The sequence below is a fragment of the Drosophila santomea genome, unplaced genomic scaffold (assembly GCF_016746245.2).
Source record: "Drosophila santomea strain STO CAGO 1482 unplaced genomic scaffold, Prin_Dsan_1.1 Segkk101_quiver_pilon_scaf, whole genome shotgun sequence".
In the NCBI taxonomy this organism is placed as follows: domain Eukaryota; kingdom Metazoa; phylum Arthropoda; class Insecta; order Diptera; family Drosophilidae; genus Drosophila; species Drosophila santomea.
In genome coordinates, this window is record NW_025318933.1 from 551029 (window position 1) to 574635 (window position 23607).

A 23607-nucleotide genomic window follows, 5' to 3' on the forward strand; every position below is an offset into this window, starting at 1 on the left:
CTGCTCCCGCTGGCCTCCATCATGCTGTGGACATCGAGGCTCCTCATCAGACCTTGGGTGTATCGTCCGTGAGACAAGCTAGTGCTCCTCCCCGAACCACCTTTGCCGAACACTGACTCCACCGTCCCTTCCTGCGTATGCCAGGCACTCGTCGCCCTTGCCGAAGGATACCCTGCGGGCTCGACCGGGGCATCGGATGTTATGGGGCAGGGTGTATCGTCCGTGAGACAAGCTAGCGCTCCTCCCCGAACCACCTTTGCGACCACTGACTCCACCGTCCCTTTCTGACCACGCTAGGTCCTGGTGTTCGTTAATCCTTCGCTGGTCCTTGATTGCGGAGATCCTCTCTGGATGCTCGCTTGACGCACTTGTACTTTCGCTGCTTCACTGTCACTCGGTATAGACTGTCTGGTCGTGTGGCGTATTTTCTCGCTGACTTTCCGTGTACTCCGCGTATCTTTCCCGATGGCTTGAGTCCAAGGTCCAGCGCGGTACCGTTATTTCACTGTCTCTCCGCTTTGCCGGGGTCCAAGGGGCATTATTTCCTGACCGCCCTTGACTCCTCTCGCATTCCAGCCGTCTTCTCTGTTGCTATACCGATCTACTGCACCCGTATTTGTGGGGAGTTTTAAGACTCCTCACAATAATACAAATAAATCAAATCCAAACACTAATTCAAGACCCTCCGAAAAAAATCCGAGGTTACCAAATGAATTCACACAAAACCTAAATACAGGTAAAGTCTAGAATCATTGAAATATTTAACAAGGAAGTATTAGTGCACCAAACCCTCCCGTCAATAACTCTCAATTGCCTTGTAGACACTGATTCTTTATTTTCCCAATCAAACCTTCTAAAGTAAAAGTCCACACTATAAATGGCATTATTATATTGAACCAAAGCGTTTCAGTCAAACGTTGTCCCACTAAACAAACATTTTATATTCACAATTTTTCAGAAAAATATGACTCACTATTAGGCAGAAACTATTTAGAGCCAACCAGCAATCTAGTTAATTATTCAACACAAACAGTCACTTTAAATGCCTATACATTCAAAATGTGATTCGACCACATCCAAACAGATGAGTCCAAGGCTACCAACCCAGAAAAGGAGAACACCCTCCGCAAAATTAAGCGAAAACCCCACTTAAAACCAGATGTGCCAAAGGTTACTAACTAGTACCCCAAATCATATAATTCAGAAGAGTCCAAGACTACCTATGAGTGGCCCAAGTCTTCTTAATCCTTTAACTACGCCTTAGACGACGAGTTAAGAGAATCTAACGTAATCAGAGTAGAACATCTAAATACAGAAGAAAGGGAACAGCTTTCCTACGTCTTTCCTACGTAAGGTGAAAATTTGACTTACAAGTACGATGCTATTCACAAGTAAACATGCTATCCATACAAAACAGGAAGACCCTATCTATAAAAAAAACCATATATGTTCCCCCAAACGTTTGATCAAGAAGTCAACAAGGAAATTAATGAACAACAAATAATTAGAAAATCTAAATCCACCTATGGTTCACCAGTTTGGATCGTCCCAAAGAAAAGCAATGCTTCTGGTAAACCAAAATTTCGATTAGTCATAGACTAATCGTATTCTAATCGAGACTACACATGGACATTATGAATATACTCATATGCCTTGGTCTAAAAAATGCACCAGCAACATTTCAACGCTGCTATCTTCTAAATGACTTAATTTATAAAGATTGTTTAGTTTACTCAGATGATATTATCAATAATTCCACTTCATTGGAGGAACACATAATGTCATTGAAAAAAGGATTTGATATATAACGATCAGCAAATCTTGCAACTTGATAAATGTGAATTTCTGAAGAAAGAAACAGAAGTTCTCATTCACATTATCACAACAAAACCAAACCCTAACAAAATAAATGCAATTATTATTTCTCTATTCCTAAAACCAGAAAACGAGTAAAATCTTTCCCTTGACTCTGCGGATTCTACCGAAAGTTCATTTTCAATTTTTTTCAAAAATAGCGAAACCGATCAAATTAAAAAAAGGAGCAGTAAATAACACAAAAGATAATAATAAAATTACTCATCACGTCCGATCTAATCCTTATATACCCTAACTTCAAAAAGAAATTTTCGATGACAACAGATGCGAGTAATATAGCCATAGGTCCTGTATTATCCCAAGAGCATAAACCCATCTGCTATGCAAGCAGAACTTTAAACGAACACGAACTTAACTATTCGGCAATAGAAATAGAACTATTAGCTATAGTATGGGCAATAAAATATTTCAGGTCCTACCTATTCGGTAGAAAGTTCGACATATTAAGCGATCATAGGCCACTTGTATGGTTAAGTAACATAAAAGACCCCAATATTAAATTACAGAGATGGAAGATAAAACTCAACGAATACGATTATAATATTTAATATCTACCCTGTAAAGAAAATCATTTCGCTGATGCTCTATCTAGAGTCAAAATTCAAGAAAACTTCCCACTGTGCATAGTGCACCAGAAGACAACCAAAGTCACATATCAATAACAGAAAGACCTCTTAATTATTATAACAGACAATTCGAAATCATTAAAGACGATTTTGCCGATGTCCAAATAATAAAATATTTCCATAAAACTAGAATAAAAATCAGTTATAAAGAAATGACTGATTCCCTTGTTAAAGATCTAATTAACGAATACTTCTGCAAAAGTGTTATTTATTTCCCTAATGAATTCGATTTTCAAATCTTTCAAAATGCGTATATTCAAATCATAAGTCCCGACAGTCTCATTAAAACTATGAAAACCAGTAATAAACTAAAAGACATTCAAACATACGCCCAATTCAAGGAAATTATTACACCCTGGTATAGAAAAACTCACACTTCAGTTCAAAGAACTTTATTATTATTGCCCTGATTAACACAAACATATCCAAAACATCATAATGGATAAGTATGTCATGGACTTATACTTAATAAACAATAAACAATTTCCATCATGTATTGACATTTAATTTAAATACGCCTCTCTGATAGAAGTAAACAGTAGAGATTGGCTTGAAGCTAAAAGAGCTATTTTACGTATATTCACCGATATAGTTAAACCCATAGAAATAAAAGAAATAAATCTAAGTTTAAAAAGAAAAAGAAAATTAATAAAAGTAAATATAATAAGGATAATTCCAGGCCTACGCCTATGCTTCCTATCGTCAATTAACACACAATACCTAGAAGTAATCCCTATCCAAAAACGGCTACCTAATCTTTCAAACCTGATCAATAGATTTACCGATAAACCACGAATATCATTACTTATCTATTAACTTAACTAAAACAGAAAATTCAAACTCATCCTTTTAATAACATACCACAATATATGACAAATATTTTTCACATAACAATCAAACTTACACTGCAGGTTCTCAAAGCTTGGTTATAAATAAATGTATAACTGGTATACTGAACCAGTTTCAAACACAATGTAGAGACAGGAAAATTAGAAGAGATATTAATTACCAACACAATGTTGGACATGTAAACAATAATTGAACCACTCGAATACATTCAGACAAAACAAATAATCGAACAACACAATCATACCAATTATGTCTTTCAAATAATAACACTTACAACCTTAATCATAATTGTTATGATTGCATTATTGTACTTTATCTGTAAATATAAATTTTAATTGTAAAATTCAAAAATCAAACCCTAAAAAACGAAATTATTATACGTCCTGAAACAGACAACATTGTACCGCCCAATGGGGAAGTAACATAACGCAACGGGTCCTATTTAAAAATTATTTTTCTTGTAATCTCCGAGTCACATCCGGTGTTCCACAAGGGAGCCACCTTGCTCCGCTCCCTAGTAATACAACATTCGCGTGTACGCGTAAAGTGTAACGAACTGATTTCTTAGTTTCTGCTCGCTACGAATTGCAGCGGCTAGCTCAGAGAGTTTGTTTGTTCGTCCCACCAAATTTATGATTTGTGTGATTGCCCGACCAACGAGAAGACAGAGTTTTAGATTTAAACCACCTTTATTCAGTGGCTTGATAAAGAGAATCCTGTGATCCTCGCATTCGGATGCGCGTCGTCGCTCCTTCGTCGTCCTTCTTCGCTGGTCCCGCGTCGCTCTCGACGGCGTATCCGTGCCGGCTCGACTGGACTTAGGATGTTATGGGCAGGGTGTATCGTCCGTAAGATGAGATAGAGCTTCTCCCCGAACCAACTTTGCGACCACTGACTCCACCGTCCCTTCTTGCTCTTGCGAAAGGACCAACCTGCGGGCTTGGCCGGGGCTTAGGATGTTATGGGGCACGGTGTATCGTCCGTAAGATCAGCTTAGATCAAAAAAATAACGCTTACTTCCTAAATATATCAACACAACCCGCAACTGTTACAAATGCAGTAAGCGAGCGGTCATTGAACCTAAGCCCGCAAATGCACTTCAACCAACAAAGCAAGAAAGAGCGCGCCCTCAGTACCATTGAGTATCCAATCACAGCAACTCAAAGGTACTACAACAACTTTGCTGAACATTCCCGAAATTGCACTACGCTTACCGACACTGACAAGTACAGTGACCTCAATAACTACCGCAACTGCAGTTACAACCAGAAAGACCGCTATAGTCGAGTTCCCCGACTATCTGATACCCGTTACTCAGCTATTGGAAGTGCGAAGGAGAAACTTCAACACTGAGAGTTTTTGGCGGTTTGTGGGCGTGCAAAAAGTTTTTAGGCAAATCGATAGAAATTTACATGATAAATAAAATAATTAAATAATATCAAAACCTTTTTCAAAAGTGTGGGCGTGTGAGTTTTGGGAGGTTTGTTGGCGGTAGAGTGGGCGTGGCAGCATGAGGCAACTTGCGCTGCGTCTATGTCTCTGGAGTCTGCATGCTTAATCTCAACTTTCTAATTTTTATAGTTCCTGAGATCTCGACGTTCATACGGACGAACAGACGAACGGACAGACGGATGGACAGACGGACGGACAGACGGACGGACAGACGGACGGACAGACGGACATGGCCAGATCGTCACGGCTATTGATCCTGATCAAGAATATATATACTTTATATGGTCGAAAACGCTTCCTTCTGCCTTTTACATACTTTTCAACGAATCTAGTATACCCTTTTACTCTACGAGTAACGGATATAATTATTACACCAACCAGTTTAAGAGAAGCTAAACAAGATGCTTTGAATGGCATTGAGCCCGAGGTGACGCCCTAAGAAATTATGGAGGCGCTACAGGAAAAGGGGGCAGCCTCAGCCTAGTAGACCCTGTCGTTCGACATCTCGATCCTCGCGCCCTTCTCCAGCTTCCTGTATTTGTTGCCGTCTGCTTCTGGTCACCAACTCCGCATTCAAATTTCCCGCCTTCTCATCGCTTCTCATCTCTGGCAACTCCACCAATACTCACCATGATCGAGTTATCGATGTTGGCGACCGGCGTTGCCACTACCTATTCCTATCGATGTTGTCCCATCGCTGATTGCGCGATCTAGCTATCGATATTGGCGACCGGCCTTGCCACTTCATGTTCCGATATTCCGATGTCGTGCCGATTGCTGTCAATAGTGTGACAGCGTGTTGAAAATCAATATAAAATCCAGGATTTTTTTGTTCCCTATCGATGTCACTATGGATCGACCGCTATTATCGTAGCGATTTTCTCTAAGCACGTGTATTTCGGAGTTGCAGCTCAATGGAGGTAAGTTGAGGATTTTTGCGAAAAAATCGCCATGTTTACTCATCCTCTCTGTTTTTAGCTCCTCCCACTCGATGCGATGCCCCTTGATGCTCCGGGGTTGCTGGTCCCGGACCCAGGCGACCTTTAGGCGCTTCTGCGGGGATCCAATAATGACTGCCTCTGCATGGTCCGGGCGGCTGTCCCTGGCCCCCAAGCGCCCTGGAGGCCTTCTTCCTTCTGCCTCGCGTCGACTTGCCGGCCCGCGTGCCTGCCCTCGCGTCCGTTTGCTGGCTCGCGTGCCTGGCCCCCGCGTCCGTTTGCTGGCCCGCGTGCCTGGCCCCGCGTCTGTTTGCTGCTGCGGATGACTTCGCACCTTTTTTTTATGTGAGCAATGTTTGTGCCCTTGCCCTCCCCTGTCCCAATCAACTCGATTCTCGCGTTTGTTCTTTTCCTTTTATTGGGGCACATACACCCTAATCTCGCCGCCGCGACGCACCGTCAGTTGGAACCGCTGGCCGTCCAGTATGAACAGCTTGTCCCAGCGGTCCTCATGCCGTCTGCCCGCCTGGGCCTCGGCCTCCTCGACCACCTTTGGTGGCCACTCCGCGCGTTCGACCTCTCGCCACGGCTTCTCATTTAGCGACTCCTGCCTGCGGCGGTAGGGTCGCTGCGGCGGCCGTTGCTCGGAAGGCCTCCGACCGACCGCGCCCACTTCTTCAAACACGCAGGCCTCCGGCGTGTCCTCCGCTCCTCCGTGTTGGCGTGCGTGGTGGTGGCTGCGGCTGCGCCGGTGGCGGCGTCGGCGGCTGTGGTTTCGGCTGCGTCATCGGCGTCGGTGGCTGCGGCAGCTCCTGTCGCTGCTGGCGGTGGCTGCGACGGTGGCAGTGGTGTCGGTGGCTGCAGCAATGGCGACTGCGGCAACAACGACGGTGGGTGTGGTACCCACACGCCTCCTCTCCTTCTGCCACTCTGCCAGGCGTTTCTGCGACGCGGCCTTGGCGGCGGCTGCCCTCCGCTCCACCACCATCCGCTCAAACCGTCGCAGCGTGGCGTTCCGCGCGTCCGCGAACTCGCACAACTCCTCCAGATCTTCCGATGGCATCGCGTCTCCTAAGCGGATCCGCCCGTGGGCCTGCATCGCCCGCCGCACGCTGCGGTAGGCCATACCGGCCCTCGCGCTCCGGCCTCCTTCGTCCTCGTCCGAGGACACCACCGGGGTGACCGTCTCACTCCCGTCGTCCTCCTCACTCTCCGACGAGAGGGAGACATACGTAACTGGCCCCTCGGCCACCGTCTCCTCCTCCGACAGGTCCACGTCTGGGACCTCCTCCGGATCCTCCTGGACCAGGGATGGGGATCGCGACACCAGGGGTGACGCCAGAAGCTGGAGATAGGAATCCGCGTCCCTACTCCATATCGCTCCGGGCTGTTCCCCGGTGCCGGTCTCTCGCACCTCCCGATTGTTGCTCGCAGCGCGTGTTGACATCTTGACGACTTGATTTTTAAAAGACCAACTCTCGCTTTTTCCGCCGCGACAAAACCTCGGTTTTCCCTCTGTCCTTTCCGCCGTTATTCCGCGAAGTCTGTACCGGTAACGGGATTCTCCTTCGTGAACCTGCCCCTCACGGAATTCGCAACTGTGTGCGTTAGCCGTTAACGGTTTTCCGGCTGTCTACCCTCCTTTTGTTTTGCTCCTTTTTTTTTTGTGGTTGATCAGACTTTTTCATTCGTTTCGTTTCATTGATTATATATTTTTAGTCTATCCTTATGTACTTTTTGTTTCTTTTGCTTTGTATCTCTAATTACTATGTTATCTCTGTCTTCTATGGTTTCTACAGTATAAGGACCTAAATATACTGGATCTAACTTGTGACCCGTTTCGTTCCTTAGTATAACTTTATCTCCTATTTTTAATTGAAAATCTGAAGTTTTCTTATCATAATGTTGTTTTCTATAAGATTTGGCTTTTTCTAACATAAGTCTAGCTCGTTTATATGCTATTTCTAATCTAAATTTTATTTCCTTCGAGTAATCTTCTACATTGTACAGTGGATCTACTCTATCTGTTTTATTAAAATTCGCGAACTGCCTTGGTAATCTTCAAAAGACTAGTTCATATGGACAGTAATCATGCATGACTGATGGTGTTGTGTTGAAACAATATGTAAAATATTGTATCCCAATCAGTTTTATCTGCAGAGATGTATGAACGAATGTATTCATTGAATGCTCTATGACTTCGTTCTATTGTCCCTAAAGTTTGGTGATGATGCACATATCTAAAATTACTTTATTTTTATACTCGGTACCCATGTCCGAAATGAACGTCTTCATTGGACTGTACTTGAGTATACAATTTTCGAATATAGGCTTTGCGACAGTATTTTCGCTTTTGTATGCAACCGGTATGGTTACTAGATACTTCGTAAAATCACATATAAGTGTGACGATGTATTCGTTGCCATATTCTGATTTCGGTAGTGGACCTACTGTGTCCACTATCACTATATCAAAAGCATTTGTTGGGGTTTCTGTGTGAGTCATTGGGGTCCTTGTATGTGTCGTTGTTTTCGACATTTGGCATTTATGACATCTACGTATGTACTCTTTTATATGACGAGTCATATTTTTCCAATAATAGTGTCTTTTTATTTTCGTTAGCGTTCTTGTAATGCCTGTATGACCTCCTTGAATTGGATCGTCATGATATGTAGACTGTATTAATTGTATCTCTTTTTCAGTTTTTATAATGGTCACCGGCTGGAGTAGAGCTACTCTTAATGATTTTAATTTTATATTGCCGGGTTTTTGAGATTATCTATTAAAATGGTTTCAAAGATTTTTTGAGTGGGCTGATTTTTAGTATACCGGCTTGCATTTCAAGCCTTTGAAAGAACTGACCTAAATCAAAAATTCCATTGGTATATAAACGTCAACATCAATTCTTGCAATAACTTTATTTCCTCGTTTCAGTAAACAAATAGATTCAGTTATTCGCAAGGTCACTATTTTTCGTACTTCATCATTTGTTATGACTTCGTGTACGTTGGGCTTAGATACATTTTGGATACTTTTCCTGGGCAATAGTTCCTTATTTGTTATTGTACAGTTTTTATCTTGTCTACTTTGTTGCCTGGTAGTGACTTTCAGGACTTTATGTTGCATGTCTTTGAGTTCTGTTATATTTATACGCGAGAGTGCGTCTGCTACAAAATTATCTTTCTCCTTTAGGTATTGTACAGTGAAGTCGTATTCTTCAAGCTCTAACCGCATGCGAGTTAATTTAGAACTGGGATTAGTCATAGAAAATAGGTACGTTAAAGGTCTGTGGTCCGTTTTAATGGTGAAATGTTTGCTATAAATGTATAGTCTAAAATGGTTAATTGCCCAATGAATTGCCGCTAGTTCTCTTATTGCTTTCTCCTTTTGTAAATGAACGTGATGCATAAGCTATTGGGAGCTGAATACCGTTACGGTTCTAAGTTAGAACTGCTCCGCAAGCTTGTTTACTAGCATCCGTTACAATGGAAAATTCTTTGCGAAAATCAGGATATTGTAATAATGTGGGTTGCATAAGATTTTCTTTAAGGAATTCGAATGCGTTCTGGCATTCGCTTGACCATTCAAAAGGGACATTCTTTTTACATAATCTAGTTATGTACCGTGAATAGTCGGCGAAGTTCTTTATAAATCGACGATAATAGTTGCAGAATGCTACAAATCGTCTTGCGCTGTCCGCATTATGAGGGACAGGATAATTTTTGATGACGTCATATTTCTTGTCATCTGGGAATACTCCTTTGTCTGTGCATTTGTAACCTAGGAATATCACTTTGTGCATGAAAAATGAACATTTTTCTGGATGCAACTTTAGGTTATATTTCCTACATACATTTAAAACGTCAGTTAAGTTCTTAATCATGTGTTTTTCTGAACATCCTATCACCATTAAGTCATCCATATAAAGGAATGCCTGAGAGGGTTCTAAACCTGAGAATGATATAGTCATCATCCTCTGAAATGAATTTGGTGCTTTTTTAAGACCATACAGACTGGAATGGATAGCTACATAACAGTTAAAAGAAAACTCAGCCCTCAAAATAATAAAAATCAAAAATCCGAAAATAAGGCAAAAATTACACGAGACGATGTCACTAATAAAACGCCAGCAAACACCAACAGATTTGAGCTTCTGGCAAATTCTACTGATGAAAGTGTACAAACGGCAAAGCCAATATACATTCGCGAAAAAAGCTCAAGTGCCTTAGTGAACAAAATAGCGACATTAATAGGAGAAAACTCGTTCTATATAATCCCCCTAAGAAAAGGGAACATTAATGAAACAAAAGTTCAAACTCACACCGAGGCTACCCATCGTATCCTAACCAAATTCCTGGACGATGCAGGAAAAAAATTTTATACATACCAACTAAAAAGCGCAAGGGGCATACAGGTTATTCTCAAGGGGATTGAGGCAACTGTTTCGAACACAGAAATCGTAGAAACGCTCAAGGAAAAGAACTTTAATGCAAAAATGGTCATGAACATACTTAACAAAAATAAGGAACCACAGCCAATGTTCAAAATCGAGTTAGAGCCAGAGAGCCAGATACTAAAAAAAAATGAAGTTCACCCAATCTACAAGTTACAGCTCCTATTGCATCGGCGTATCACAGTAGAAGAGCCACACAAGCGCAACCGCCCAGTGCAGTGCACTAACTGCCAAGAATATGACCACACTAAGGCTTACTGTACACTGAACTCTATCTGCATAGTCTGTAGTGAAGCCCACAGCACAGCGAACTGTCATAAGAACAAGGAAGACAGCTCTGTTAAAATGTGCAGCAACTGCGGTGGAAGTCACACAGCGAATTGGCGTGGCTGTGTAGTATATAAGGAACTAAAGAACCGTCTTAACAAACACGGAGAATCAACACGAGCTCAGGCCACACACATCAGTCACACTCCGCCACAATCGGGCCCCTCTTACACGGCACCCCTTCCTACACATCGAACCAATCCTAGCGTTTCCTTCGCTACGGCCTTAAGATCGGGAATTAAAAGCGTGAATCCAATAACACAAAAGTTAACTACTTCGCGGGAAGAACAGGAAATTACTACTTCGAATGATCAAACGCAGCATATATCAACTGGCATTGAAACGATGATGATCTCACTCCAGCAAACCCTAAAAGAATTTATGACATTCATGCAAACCACAATGCAAGAGCTTATGCGAAACCAAAATATGCTGATACAGCTTCTCGTGTCATCAAAATCAACATAATGTCTCCACTTCAAATATCTATGTGGAACGCGAATGGCGTTTCACGGCATAAACTCGAACTTGCCCAGTTCCTATCCGAAAAAAATATTGACGTCATGCTCCTCTCCGAGACACATCTAACAGACAAGCACAACTTCCATGTTCCAGGATACCTATTCTACGCCACTAACCATCCGGACGGAAAAGCCCATGGCGGCACTGGCATACTTATCAGAGGTCGCATCAAACACCACCTTCATAATAGAACTGAAACGGACTACCTGCAATCCACTTCCATAAGCATGCAATCTAGCATCGGCCCCGTCACTCTGGCCGCAGTCTACTGCCCTCCTCGTTTTGCAGTTTCTGAGGACCAATTCTTGGAATTTTTCAACTCACTCGGTGAGCGATTTATAGCGGCTGGTGACTGCAATGCCAAGCACACGCACTGGGGTTCACGCCTTTTAAACCCAAAGGGTAAACAACTTTACAACGCGCTAATTAAGCCAGGAAATAAGCTCGATTATGTCACTCCGGGTAGGCCTACATACTGGCCAGCAGATCCAAATAAGCTCCCGGATCTCATTGACTTCGCAATAATAAGAAAGATCCCTAGAAATAATATTACGGCTGAGTCACTTGCAGAACTATCATCAGATCACTCACCAGTTTTACTTGCTCTCAGGCATCGACCACATATAACTGAGCACACCTACAAGCTGACAGGCAACAGGACCAACTGGGCAAGGTACACGAAATATGTTTGTACTCACATGGTACCAACTCAAACAGTATCTACCCATGAGGATATTGACCGCCTGACCGAATCGATGGAGGAAAATCTTGTTGCTGCAGCCAAGGCCTCTACCCCTCCAGACACACACAAAATGACAAATCATACCAAGACAACTCGCGAAATCGAACAGCTAGTACTTGAAAAACGAAGACTAAGAAGAGAATGGCAGAATCACAGATCCCCAAAGGCTAAGGAACAGCTAAAAATAGCAACACGTAGACTAACCAGGGCACTTAAGCTTGAGGAAGCAAACGCCCAGCATCTATATATCGAACAACTATCGCCCACCAGCAAGAAGAACCCTTTGTGGAAAGCACACAAAAATATTCAGCCACCAGCAGAAACAGTCGTTCCACTGCGAGGCCCCTCAGGAAGCTCAGGATACGCAGCGAACAAGATAGAGCAAGTGCATTCGCCGATCACCTTCAAGGCGTATTCCAACCAAATACTGCTAGCAACTCATTTGTCCTACCTCTAGCAATTAAAATCCAGCCACCAATAAATCCAATAACATTTAGTCAACGTGAGATAGCATCTATAATAAAAGATCTTGAGCCCAAAAAATCACCTGGGCACGACTTGGTGACACCAAAAATGATCATAGAACTCCCACCGTGTGCGGTTCTGACCTTATGCAATCTCTTTAACGCTATTACGAAACTTAATTACTATCCCCAGAGGTGGAAAAAGGCGGTCATAGTGATGATTCCCATACCAGGAAAAGACAAAACGCAACCCTCATCCTACAGACCAATCAGTCTCCTATCGTGTCTCTCGAAACTGTTTGAAAAGGCATTTTTAAAACACCTAGCCCCCTACTTAGGAATGCGAAACACAATACCATCCCATCAATTTGGTTTTCGCAAAAATCGTGGAACGATCGAACAGGTCAATCGCATCACAAACGAAATTCGTACTGCTTTTGAGCACCGGGAATACTGCTCAGCAATATTCTTAGATGTCGCACAAGCATTTGACCGAGTCTGGCTGGAAGGACTAATGTACAAGATAACAAAACTGCTTCCGCAGAATACCCACAAAGTGTTCGAATCTTATCTCTTCAAAAGAGTGTTCTCAATCAGGTGTAACAGTTCGACTTCACACGACCGCGTCATCAATGCTGAAGTTCCCCAAGGAAGTGTGCTGGGCCCCGTTCTTTACACTTTATATACAGCAGACATGCCTACAAACTATCAGCTCACAACCTCTACGTTTGCTGACGATACCGCAATACTCAGCCGATCCAAATGCCCATCAAAGGCAACAGAAAAACTTGACTGTCATCTTAAAACAGTGGAAAAATGGTTTGCGGACTGGCGCATTAAGATAAAGATCACAGCAGACTAAAGCGCAAAGATTCTCCAGCCCAGCAAAGAAATCCTAGGGCCGTCTCTAACTAATTTAGTCTCTAACTATTTAATATTGTACTTAAACTAATTTATATAATAAGATTTGAAAAATTATTGTTAGTCTCATAATAAGAGAAGATCCAATAAATAACGCAAAAAGTTTGAAAAAAAAAAAAAAACATGTTGATATTGGTTCGGTTTCCAGTCCGAACACATCACTATACTGTGTGCATAATTCAGTTAATTGATTTTTGAATTGGTCTGGAAAATTTTTCTTTAGTTTTGAAAGTACTTGTTCGCTTCTATTTTTAGTGTTGGTATTATGAATGTCATAATCTTTTAAATTTTCATATTGGATTTTGTTTACTTTGACCAATTGATCGAAATTAGCTGTATTTAGAAGTCGAATGTATTAATGTTTGGATGCTGCTATTGTATTTGCAACATAAATCCCATTGTGTATTTTCTGATTAGGAACAAATATGTAATCATTTAAAGCATTAATGTCTATTTTCGGAATAACTTGTGATCTGGCTGGCAGAAGAACTGTATTGTTGCCAGCGCTATATGTTATCGAAAGATATATTGGATAATTTAAATTTTGGGGTCTAATTATAAACCAGTCCTCACTTGGTTTGAAACCTAGTTGACAATTGAATTTCTTTATAAAATCAATGCCTATTATTCCATCACATGGTATTGCAAAATTTGGGTCTACCAAATGAAATTCATGTGGAATAATATATTTTGTTAATTGGAGTTCTATTGAGGTTGTTCCTCAAGACTTTATCACACCTTGGCCTATGCCTTCGATATTTATTATTTTTTCTGTTTGATTTTGGAAGTTATCAGAATTTACTTTCAGAAGTGAGATATCTGCACCAGTATCAATGAGAAATGTTAGTTTATTTTCAGTTGAATGATTATGGAAAGTTACGAATATATTAAGACTATAATTGATGGAATGAACTTTAACATTTATTGGTTGTTTCCTAAAGGGTTCTGTGAGTTTTCCGACGTATTTTGCGTGATTCTCACATTGCTATTATTATTATTATTACCCTGGTAGTCCGCGGCCTTTCCCTTGGTTTTGGCCTCTTCTACCTCCACGGTTATTAAAGTTATTATTGTTGTTGTTATTGCTGCCTCGGTTGTAATTGTTGTGGTAGTTATTTCCTCCACGATTATAACCTCGGCCTCCTCTATTATTATTATTTGCACCTTGTCGATAATAGAGTACAGTGTTACTCTGACCTGTTATCTCTGTGCAACTGTTTACAAATTTGGAGATGGCATCATTCATGTTTGTGAATGTGCCTGCTTGCATGATAAGTTTTACCTTATCAATGGAGCAATTCTGTGTCAAAGTTTTTTTTCAAAGTTTCGGATTTTATTACTGCATCTCTATTGATACATTTATAAGACTTTTCAAACCTGTAGCGAATTTTTTTTTTTTTAAGTCTGGTCTAAACGATTTGCCCTATTCATATAACGTTTTTTGATGATTTTGTTATGCTTAACATAAATTGCAAGCAGAAATTGTAGAATTAACACAATTGTAATGATCAGCAATAAAATCCACAACGCATTTATATCGTCTGTGTGATCTATAATTTTACCGTTATTAACTACGTTGGCAGTATTGTCTTTTGCCTCACTAGAATCGCTAAACCATCCCATATTTTAGTTTATATTCAATGAAACGTTTTTTGAAGGAAAAAGTGAGATTTTCTATTTATGAGTTTATTTCATTATTATTATATTATTTTCTTCTTCTAGAAAATCAAGAATAAAAATTTTTACGTTTAACAATTAAGAATTGTTATATTTTGTCATTTTAAAAAAAATTTTGCAGACGTGAAAATATAAGTTGTTAATAAATGTGGCTGGCTCACATATTTGTCTACAATAATAAAAAAAAATTTTCCAACCGTATTGTTAGTAAAAAAAAGCCTAACAGATATTAGGGATTTTCAAGCAGCGGTTTCCCGCATCGGCTTGGAATTAGAAATTTAAGCTAAGGCAAATGGGGTCATTGGCAATTATTTATGCAGCCCGTTTGCGTTGTTTCGCACCTTGCGAAAGCTTGTTTTCAATGTCCTCCAGACGCTCTTTGTAGCGTTGCCGGGAAGTCTCGTCTCTGGCCAACTGGGTCATTTCCTTGACCAGTCGGCGTTGTTGTAGTAGCTTTACCCTTTTTCCGGAGCGTTTGTGCTTCTTTGGTTCATTCCTTTCCTGCCTTGCCCGGTACTCAGCTATTGTGAGTGGGCGTGGTCCATCTGCAGGGTTTTGCTGCAGAGCATCTTCTAACGTTGGCAAGTCCCTTTGTATCGTGAGCTGCGCGTTTAAAAATTGTGCCTCCTCTGCCATCAATTGTTGCGTGTTGTTGTTATTATTTTTGCACAAATGTTATCGGTGATTTGGTGGGCAAAGTGGCAAGGCATTTGTTGTCAGGCAGAGGCGAGACTTAGTCTCATGTCCTGATGTCTTGACGTCCTGAGGTCCTAAGGTCCTGACGTTCTGAGGTCCTGACGTCCTGTCACGGTCGCCATATGATCTCAAGGATCCCAAAGAAGGTTCAGTGTTTTAGATTCAGAGCGTCTGCTCAGTTAGATTTACTTTATTCGAATGTTTCTTATGCGCTCAACTTGGGCTGAGCTGACCCGTATATATAGTAATTATTATTATATACATAAAGTTCCATATACATATACATATGTATGCAGAAGGCATGCATTTGTCATGTATGGTCTGACCACTTGAGCTGCAAAGTGCATGCTCAGCATTCCCACGCTCCGCGATCGGCTTATGTATAAGCGTTAGATCATATTACTTGAGCGCTGGAACACTTGTGTAATTGTTTGTGGTCTTTTGGGTACTTGAACGTTATGTTTATTATGACAAAGTGTCACAATGTTTTGAAGATAAGTTGTACCCATTAATTTAGTATATTTCCTTCGGAGATTATAGTGGCGCGCTGATCCTGCGCTGCCTTTTCCATGTTACGCGTTTTCTGCCGGCGTCTGTTTACACCTGCCCGTTCCGGCCGTCTGTTCGTCGAACAACGCGTTCGGCAGCCTTGGTTCTCTTCCCTGCTTTATAAATGCCGGCGGGTATCCGGTGGTCTCCGCCACACTCGGGTTTACTGCCAGTTGCAGCTCCGTCCCGGTTCTTCCGGGACCTGGGTCAGAATTTTTCCGGCTGCTTGCAGCTGGTTGGGCTTGTACTTCATGCAGCTCTCGCAGTTCCGCACGTACCTTCTTATGTCTCGGTGCATTCCTGGCCAGTGGTACCTGGCTGCCACCCGCGCAGCTGTCTTCCGATTTCCCAGGTGTCCTGCCGTCGGCATGTCGTGGTTCTCGGCCATGACGCGCTGCCTCTCCCTGGTTGGTACACACACACAGCTTCCATGATACCACATCCTCGTTTCCTGCCCGGTGCGGAATGTGCCTATACAATTGGTAGTCTGGGTATTTTTGGGGATCCTGCTTTATTTTCCTTCGCATCTCTTCTATCCACCTGCATTCCGTCGCCGTTATCCTGCGGCTCGTTTCCTGCAGCGGCTGTCTTGACAGGGCGTCCGCGACGATGTTCAGCTGGCCCTTTCTGTATGAGATTTCGAAATCGAATTGTTGGAGCTCCAACGCCCACCTCGCGATCCTTCCGGACGGGCTCTCGATGCTGTTCAGCCACTTCAGGGCCATGTGATCTGTTATCACTTTGAAATGGTAGCCTTCCAGGTACGGTCTTAATTTCCTGACAGCCCACACTATCGCTAAACACTCCTTCTCTGTCGCAGAATAATTCTTTTCCGCTCCGTTCAGAGCTCTGCTGGAGTAGGATATGACCCGCTCGCCTTGCTCGGAGTGCGGTGTGAGGATAGCGCCCAGCCCATAGTCGCTGGCGTCCGTCTGTAGCACGAAGGTCCTTCTGAAGTCGGGGCATGCCAGGATCGGGTCGGCGACCAACCTGGTTTTGACGGCCTCGAATGCTTCTTGGTGCCTGTTTGCCTGTTTCTTGAGAAGTGCGTTCAGCGGTTGTACCAACGTCGCAAAATCCGGTACAAAACGTTTGTAACACGACGCCGCTCCTAGGTACTGTCGCAACTCCTTCACGTTTCCCGGGGGCTTTAGCTAAGCTATTGCTGCTACTTTCTCCGGATCCGTTCCGATGCCCTGGTCCGTCACTCGGTAGCCCAAGAATTGTAGCTCCTTTCGAAAAAACTTGCACTTATCTGCGTTAACTTTCAGGCTTGCCGCCCATAGCCTCCGGAAAACCTCTTTCATGTTGCGATTGTGTTCTTGTAGTGTCCGTCCGATTACAATTATGTCATCCTGATACGCAAAGGCGTGTGGCATCATCTCGGGTCCTATCACCTGGTCCAACGACCGCTGGAACGTTGCCGATGTGGCATTACTTTCCACTGAATTAGGCCCTTTCCCGGCACTGTAAATGCCGTATATTGCCGACTTGCCGCTGCCAACGGAATCTGCCAGTACCCGTCCTTCAAATCCAGGCTGTTTATGTACTTCGCCTCCCTTAATTGATCCAGAATGTAGTTAATCATTGGCATTGGGTACGCGTCCTTCACGGACTTCGCGTTTATTTGGCGGAAATCCACGCACAACCGCCACTGCCCCTTCTTCTTTTTCACCATCACTATGGGAGAGCTGTACGGGCTCCTAGACGGCTCGATGCACCCTTTCTGTAACAACTCGTCGAATGCACCTGCTTCTTCGGGTTCTTCGGGTAGTAGCGCTGTTTGACCGGTTGATCGTTTTTCATCGTGATTCTGTGCACTGCCACCGTTGACGTCCCTTGTACTCTTCCCAACTCTGCTGGCTCTGGCTTCAGGAAGCCGTCAATATCTTCCTTGCGAAGTCTGTCGTCCTCTTTACGACTGCCACTGACATCTTCTCGCGTGCACTGCTTCGAACCGCCTGTCCCGCTGGTATGTTACGCTTAGACCCGCGCACTCTATCCTGGCTCCAACTTTCGTTAGGAAATCCCATCCCAGTACTAGAGCGTCGATGATGTTATGGAGGATTAGCAGTTGCATTCTTACGGTCCTCTCTCCCAGTCCTATGTCCACTTCGAGCAGCTATGTGACCTTCTCATACCGTCCATCAGCCATCCGCACTTCTCTTCTCGTGGATACGACCTCTCCCACTGCCCGCAACCTGTCCGCCAACCTGTCTTCGTTAATAAAACTTGCTGTGGCTCCGGTGTCCATCGTGGCCTTAATTTCCATTCTTGCCTTTCTTCCGCCTTTAGCTTGCCCATTAATTTTGAGGGGCAGCACCTTGCGAACCCTGGTTGGATCTCGGGCAGCACTCTGCGGTCCTCGGGCCGATTCTCCCGCACGTCCAGCTAAAAGTAATCGGTCGGATCCGACATTCCCGCATCCAGTGATCCTGGCTTCCACACCTATGGCAGGCTTGTCCTGGGTTAAACACAAACCCCCGCCGCACCGGGGATGGCCCTCGTTCGTTCGTTTCATGCCTCGATGGTCCTGTGGGTTCCTCTTGGCACACCGCGTGCTGTTCCCCTCTTGGGAAATCCCGCTGGTGGTGGGCTCTGTGGGTCCGCTCTGACTCGAACCCTTTGGGAGTCCAGTTCCTCGAATTCGTCGGCCAGGGCCATCAGAGCATCCAGGTGTCGGCACTCGTACGGGCGGACAAACATTCGTAAAGCTGGAGTGCTGTTCTCAATTATCCTTTCCAAGGTCTCTTTCTGGGACATCCCCAAAGGCCGCATTAGGGTCTGCATGTCCACCATATAATCTTTGAAGCACTCGCCATGCCGCTGCTTCCTATGCCTGACCTGGTCTGCCAGCTTCGTCATGAAGCCCCTGGGCAGGAAAAATTCCTGAAAGCTGCGGATAAACTCTGCCCATGTCTCCCAGAATCTGTTGTTGGCGATGAACCACTTTAAGGCCCTGCCCTTCAGCAGTTCCGGCATCGCTCGTGGGATTTGGTTGATATCCAGACGTCATTGCTGACCACTCCACCTGCTCCAGGAACTCCAATGGCATGTAGTGACCGTCGTACCGTAAGATCCACTCCCGAACCTGTATCGCCACCTCTGCGTAATACGGAGGGGCTACTCTTGCGATGTCTCTCCGATCGCGGCTGGACTCCCGCCTCTCCCTTCTCTAGCAGCTGCTTTCCCGCCCTTCTCTCCCGGTTTCCTGCCTTTCGGGTCTGCTCCCGCTGGCCTCCATCATGCTGTGGACATCGAGACTCCTCAACAGACCTTGGGTGTATCGTCCGTGAGACAAGCTAGTGCTCCTCCCCGAACCACCTTTGCCGAACACTGGTCCTGGTGTTCGTTAATCCTTCGCTGGTCCTTGATTGCGGAGATCCTCTCTGGATGCTCGCTTGACGCACTTGTACTTTCGCTGCTTCACTGTCACTCGGTATAGACTGTCTGGTCGTGTGGAGTATTTTCTCGCTGACTTTCCGTGTACTCCGCGTATCTTTCCCGATGGCTTGAGTCCAAGGTCCAGCGCGGTACCGTTATTTCACTGTCTCTCCGCTTTGCCGGGGTCCAAGGGGCATTATTTCCCGTTTGACCTGACCGCCCTTGACTCCTCTCGCATTCCAGCCGTCTTCTCTGTTGCTATACCGATCTACTGCACCCGTATTTGTGGGGAGTTTTAAGACTCCTCACAATAATACAAATAAATCAAATCCAAACACTAATTCAAGACCCTCCGAAATAAATCCGAGGTTACCAAATGAATTCACACAAAACCTAAATACAGGTAAAGTCTAGAATCATTGAAATATTTAACAAGGAAGTATTAGTGCACCAAACCCTCCCGTCAATAACTCACAATTGCCTTGTAGACACTGATTCCTTATTTTCCCAATCAAACCTTCTGAAGTAAAAGTCCACACTATAAATGGCATTATTATATTGAACCAAAGCGTTTCAATCAAACGTTGTCCCACTAAACAAACATTTAATATTCACAATTTTTCAGAAAAATATGACTCACTATTAGGCAGAAACTATTTAGAGCCAACCAGCAATCAAGGTAATTATTCAACACAAACAGTCACTTTAAATGCCTATACATTCAAAATGTGATTCGACCACATCCAAACAGATGAGTCCAAGGCTACCAACCCAGAAAAGGAGAACACCCTCCGGAAAATTAAGCGAAAACCCCACTTAAAACCAGATGTGCCAAAGGTTACTAACTAGTACCCCAAATCATATAATTCAGAAGAGTCCAAGACTACCTATGAGTGGCCCAAGTCTTCTTAATCCTTTAACTACGCCTTAGACGACGAGTTAAGAGAATCTAACGTAATCAGAGTAGAACATCTAAATACAGAAGAAAGGGAACAGCTTTCCTACGTCTTTCCTACGTAAGGTGAAAATTTGACTTACAAGTACGATGCTATTCACAAGTAAACATGCTATCCATACAAAACAGGAAGACCCTATCTATAAAAAAAACCATATATGTTCCCCCAAACGTTTGATCAAGAAGTCAGGAGGAACACATAATGTCATTGAAAAGAGGATTTGATATATAACGATCAGCAAATCTTGCAACTTGATAAATGTGAATTTCTGAAGAAAGAAACAGAAGTTCTCATTCACATTATCACAACAAAACCAAACCCTAACAAAATAAATGCAATTATTATTTCTCTATTCCTAAAACCAGAAAACGAGTAAAATCTTTCCCTTGACTCTGCGGATTCTACCGAAAGTTCATTTTCAATTTTGCAAAAATAGCGAAACCGATCAAATTAAAAAAAGGAGCAGTAAATAACACAAAAGATAATAATTACATGTCCGCCTTCGAGAAACTAAAATTACTCATCACGTCCGATCTAATCCTTATATACCCTAACTTCGAAAAGAAATTCTCGATGACAACAGATGCGAGTAATATAGCCATAGGTCCTGTATTATCCCAAGAGCATAAACCCATCTGCTATGCAAGCAGAACTTTAAACGAACACGAACTTAACTATTCGGCAATAGAAATAGAACTATTAGCTATAGTATGGGCAATAAAATATTTCAGGTCCTACCTATTCGGTAGAAAGTTCGACATATTAAGCGATCATAGGCCACTTGTATGGTTAAGTAACATAAAAGACCCCAATATGAAACTACAGAGATGGAAGATAAAACTTAACGAATACGATTATAAGATTCAGTATCTACCCGGTAAAGAAAACCACGTCGCTGACGCTCTATCTAAAGTCCAAGTACAAGAAAACTTCCTAGGAGAAGATGACCCAGTTTCCGCTCCCACAGCAGCTACTGTGCATAGTGCACCAGAAGACATCCAAAGTCACATCGCAATAACAGAAAGACCTCTTAATTATTATAACAGACAATTCGAAATCATTAAAGACGATTTTGCCGATGTCCAAATAATAAAATATTTCCATAAAACTAGAATAAAAATCAGTTATAAAGAAATGACTGATTCCCTTGTTAAAGATCTAATTAACGAATACTTCTGCAAAAGTGTTATTTATTTCCCTAATGAATTCGATTTTCAAATCTTTCAAAATGCGTATATTCAAATCATAAGTCCCGACAGTCTCATTAAAACTATGAAAACCATATCCAAAACATCATAATGGATAAGTATGCCATGGACTTATACTTAATAAACAATAAACAATTTCTATCATGCATTTTTTTATTTTTTTTTATTTTTAATGCTTTGCTTTTATTTATTGAATCTTCTCATTTACGAGACTAACAAGAAGTGTATCAAATCTTATACTATAACCTAACTAGGAGTCATGTAGACTCAGACAGTGGCCCTGACAAGTTATGGCTGGGTTGGAAGGTCTGTACGTTTCAGGCGGGTTCGGCTGGAGACCCGAGTCAAGACCCTTGCTAGAGGATTTGGGTGGACAGAGAGTTTATCATTGTAGGACGCTTTTTGCTTGTCTATTTCATCTTTTACTGCGAGAATGCCGAGGTCCCTGTGGATGTTTTGGTTACGAATATACCATCGATCGTGAGTTTATAATCCAGTGGAGGCTGCTGGCTTTCAGTTTTAGGTGCAGTTTCTTGCATTTGATATGTCTACGCCATGTTAGACATCTGTCGAGGTGGATGCCGAGATACGTTACTTCATTAACTTGGGGGATCTGCGTGCTATTCATACAGAGCGGAGGGCAAGTTTGTCTGTTAAGGGTAAACGTTATGTGTTTAAACTTTTGTTCGTTTATTTTAATACGCCAGTCAGATAGCCACTTCTCGACTACCACGAGGTGATTGGCGAGTTGGGTTGTTGCACGGACTTGGCATCTGGAGCGGCTAAGGATCGCAGTGTCGTCGGCGAAGGTGGATGTTGTAAGTCGGTCACTAGTGGGAATATCTGCTGTGTAAAGGACGAATAAAGTTGGAACAAGTGCTCTACCTTGTAAGACCCCAGCTTCGAGGGTGCAGCTGTCGGAAATTGTTGTGTTACATCTTACTGCGAAGGCTCTATTGTAGAGGTAGGATTCAAGGAGTTTATGAGTGTACCCGGGCAAGTGTGTTTTAATTTTATGCATGAGACCTTTGAGCCAGACGCGGTCGAATGCTTGAGATACGTCGAGGAATATCGCGCTGCAATATTCCCTATGTTCGAAGGCTGTGCGAATTTCTGATGTTATTCTGTTTACATGCTCTATAGTTCCGTGTTTTTCTCTGAAGCCAAATTGATGGGCTGGGATAATGTTGTGGGCTCCCATATATGGTATTATGCGCGTTAGAAGGCATTTTTCGGCCAATATGTGGGGCTACCAGGAGAAACGTAGTCCAGTTTATTGCTCACCTTTAAAAGTGCATTATACAGTTGCCTTCCCTTGGGAGTCACGAGGCGTGATCCCCAGTGCGTGTGTTTGGCGTTGTAGTCCCCTGCGGCTATGAAGCGACCCCCCAGAGTGTTGTAGAAGTCCATGAATTGACCTTCAGAGATATTAAATCGAGGTGGGCAGTAGACAGCGGCAATGCAAAGGTTGCCGTTTCCTGAGATCACTTTTATGGACGTGGCTTGCAGGTAATTTGTTGCAAACCTTTGATGAAAGTAGTGTTTGATTAAGATGCCCGTTCCGCGGTGGGCCTTGCCAACCGGATGATCTGTGCGGTAAAAGGTATAACCTCTTATATGGAAGTTATATCTCCCTGTGAGGTGCGTTTCAACCAGCAGCATGGCGTCGATGTGATTTACGTTTAGGAATTGAGTTATTTCAAGTTAATGCCGTGAAATGCCGTTGGCATTCCACATGGATATACGTAGGTTAGTCATTTATTATTTGGACTGTTGTGCTACAAGCAACTGAATTACCACGTTCTGGTTCTGAACAAGGGTTAGCATGGTTGTTTTCATGAATGACATAAGTTCCATCATACTTTGTTGCATGGTAAACATCATAGATTCCAATTTGCTTTGCGGCTGCACTGGAACCTGCTGAGCATTTTCTGAGTGAGGCTGGGGTGGATTTTCCATGCCTGTTCT

At 43.1% G+C, this 23607-nt stretch overlaps 1 protein-coding gene across 1 annotated transcript; it reads right to left on the bottom strand.

Moving 5' to 3' along the window:
• Positions 1–16114: 16114 nt before the first annotated feature.
• On the bottom strand, positions 16115–17897 carry LOC122756554. The gene is made up of 3 exons (XM_044006650.1): positions 17841–17897; positions 17264–17650; positions 16115–17128 (listed from the first exon to the last, which is right to left on the bottom strand). The coding sequence occupies exons 1-3, from the start codon at positions 17895–17897 to the stop codon at positions 16115–16117; spliced, it is 1458 nt and encodes a 485-aa protein (XP_043862585.1).
• Between the last annotated feature and the right edge of the window lie 5710 nt (positions 17898–23607).

Coding starts and splice junctions, on each gene's coding strand:
- LOC122756554 (XM_044006650.1), bottom strand. CDS start 17,897: ATGAAAAACGATCAACCGGTCAAACAGCGCTACTACCCGAAGAACCCG. Junction 17,651..17,840: donor CGAAGAACCCGAAGAAGCAG/GTGCATTCGACG, acceptor GGATCAATTAAG/GGAGGCGAAGTACATAAACA. Junction 17,129..17,263: donor TCGGAACGGATCCGGAGAAA/GTAGCAGCAATA, acceptor GCACTTCTCAAG/AAACAGGCAAACAGGCACCA.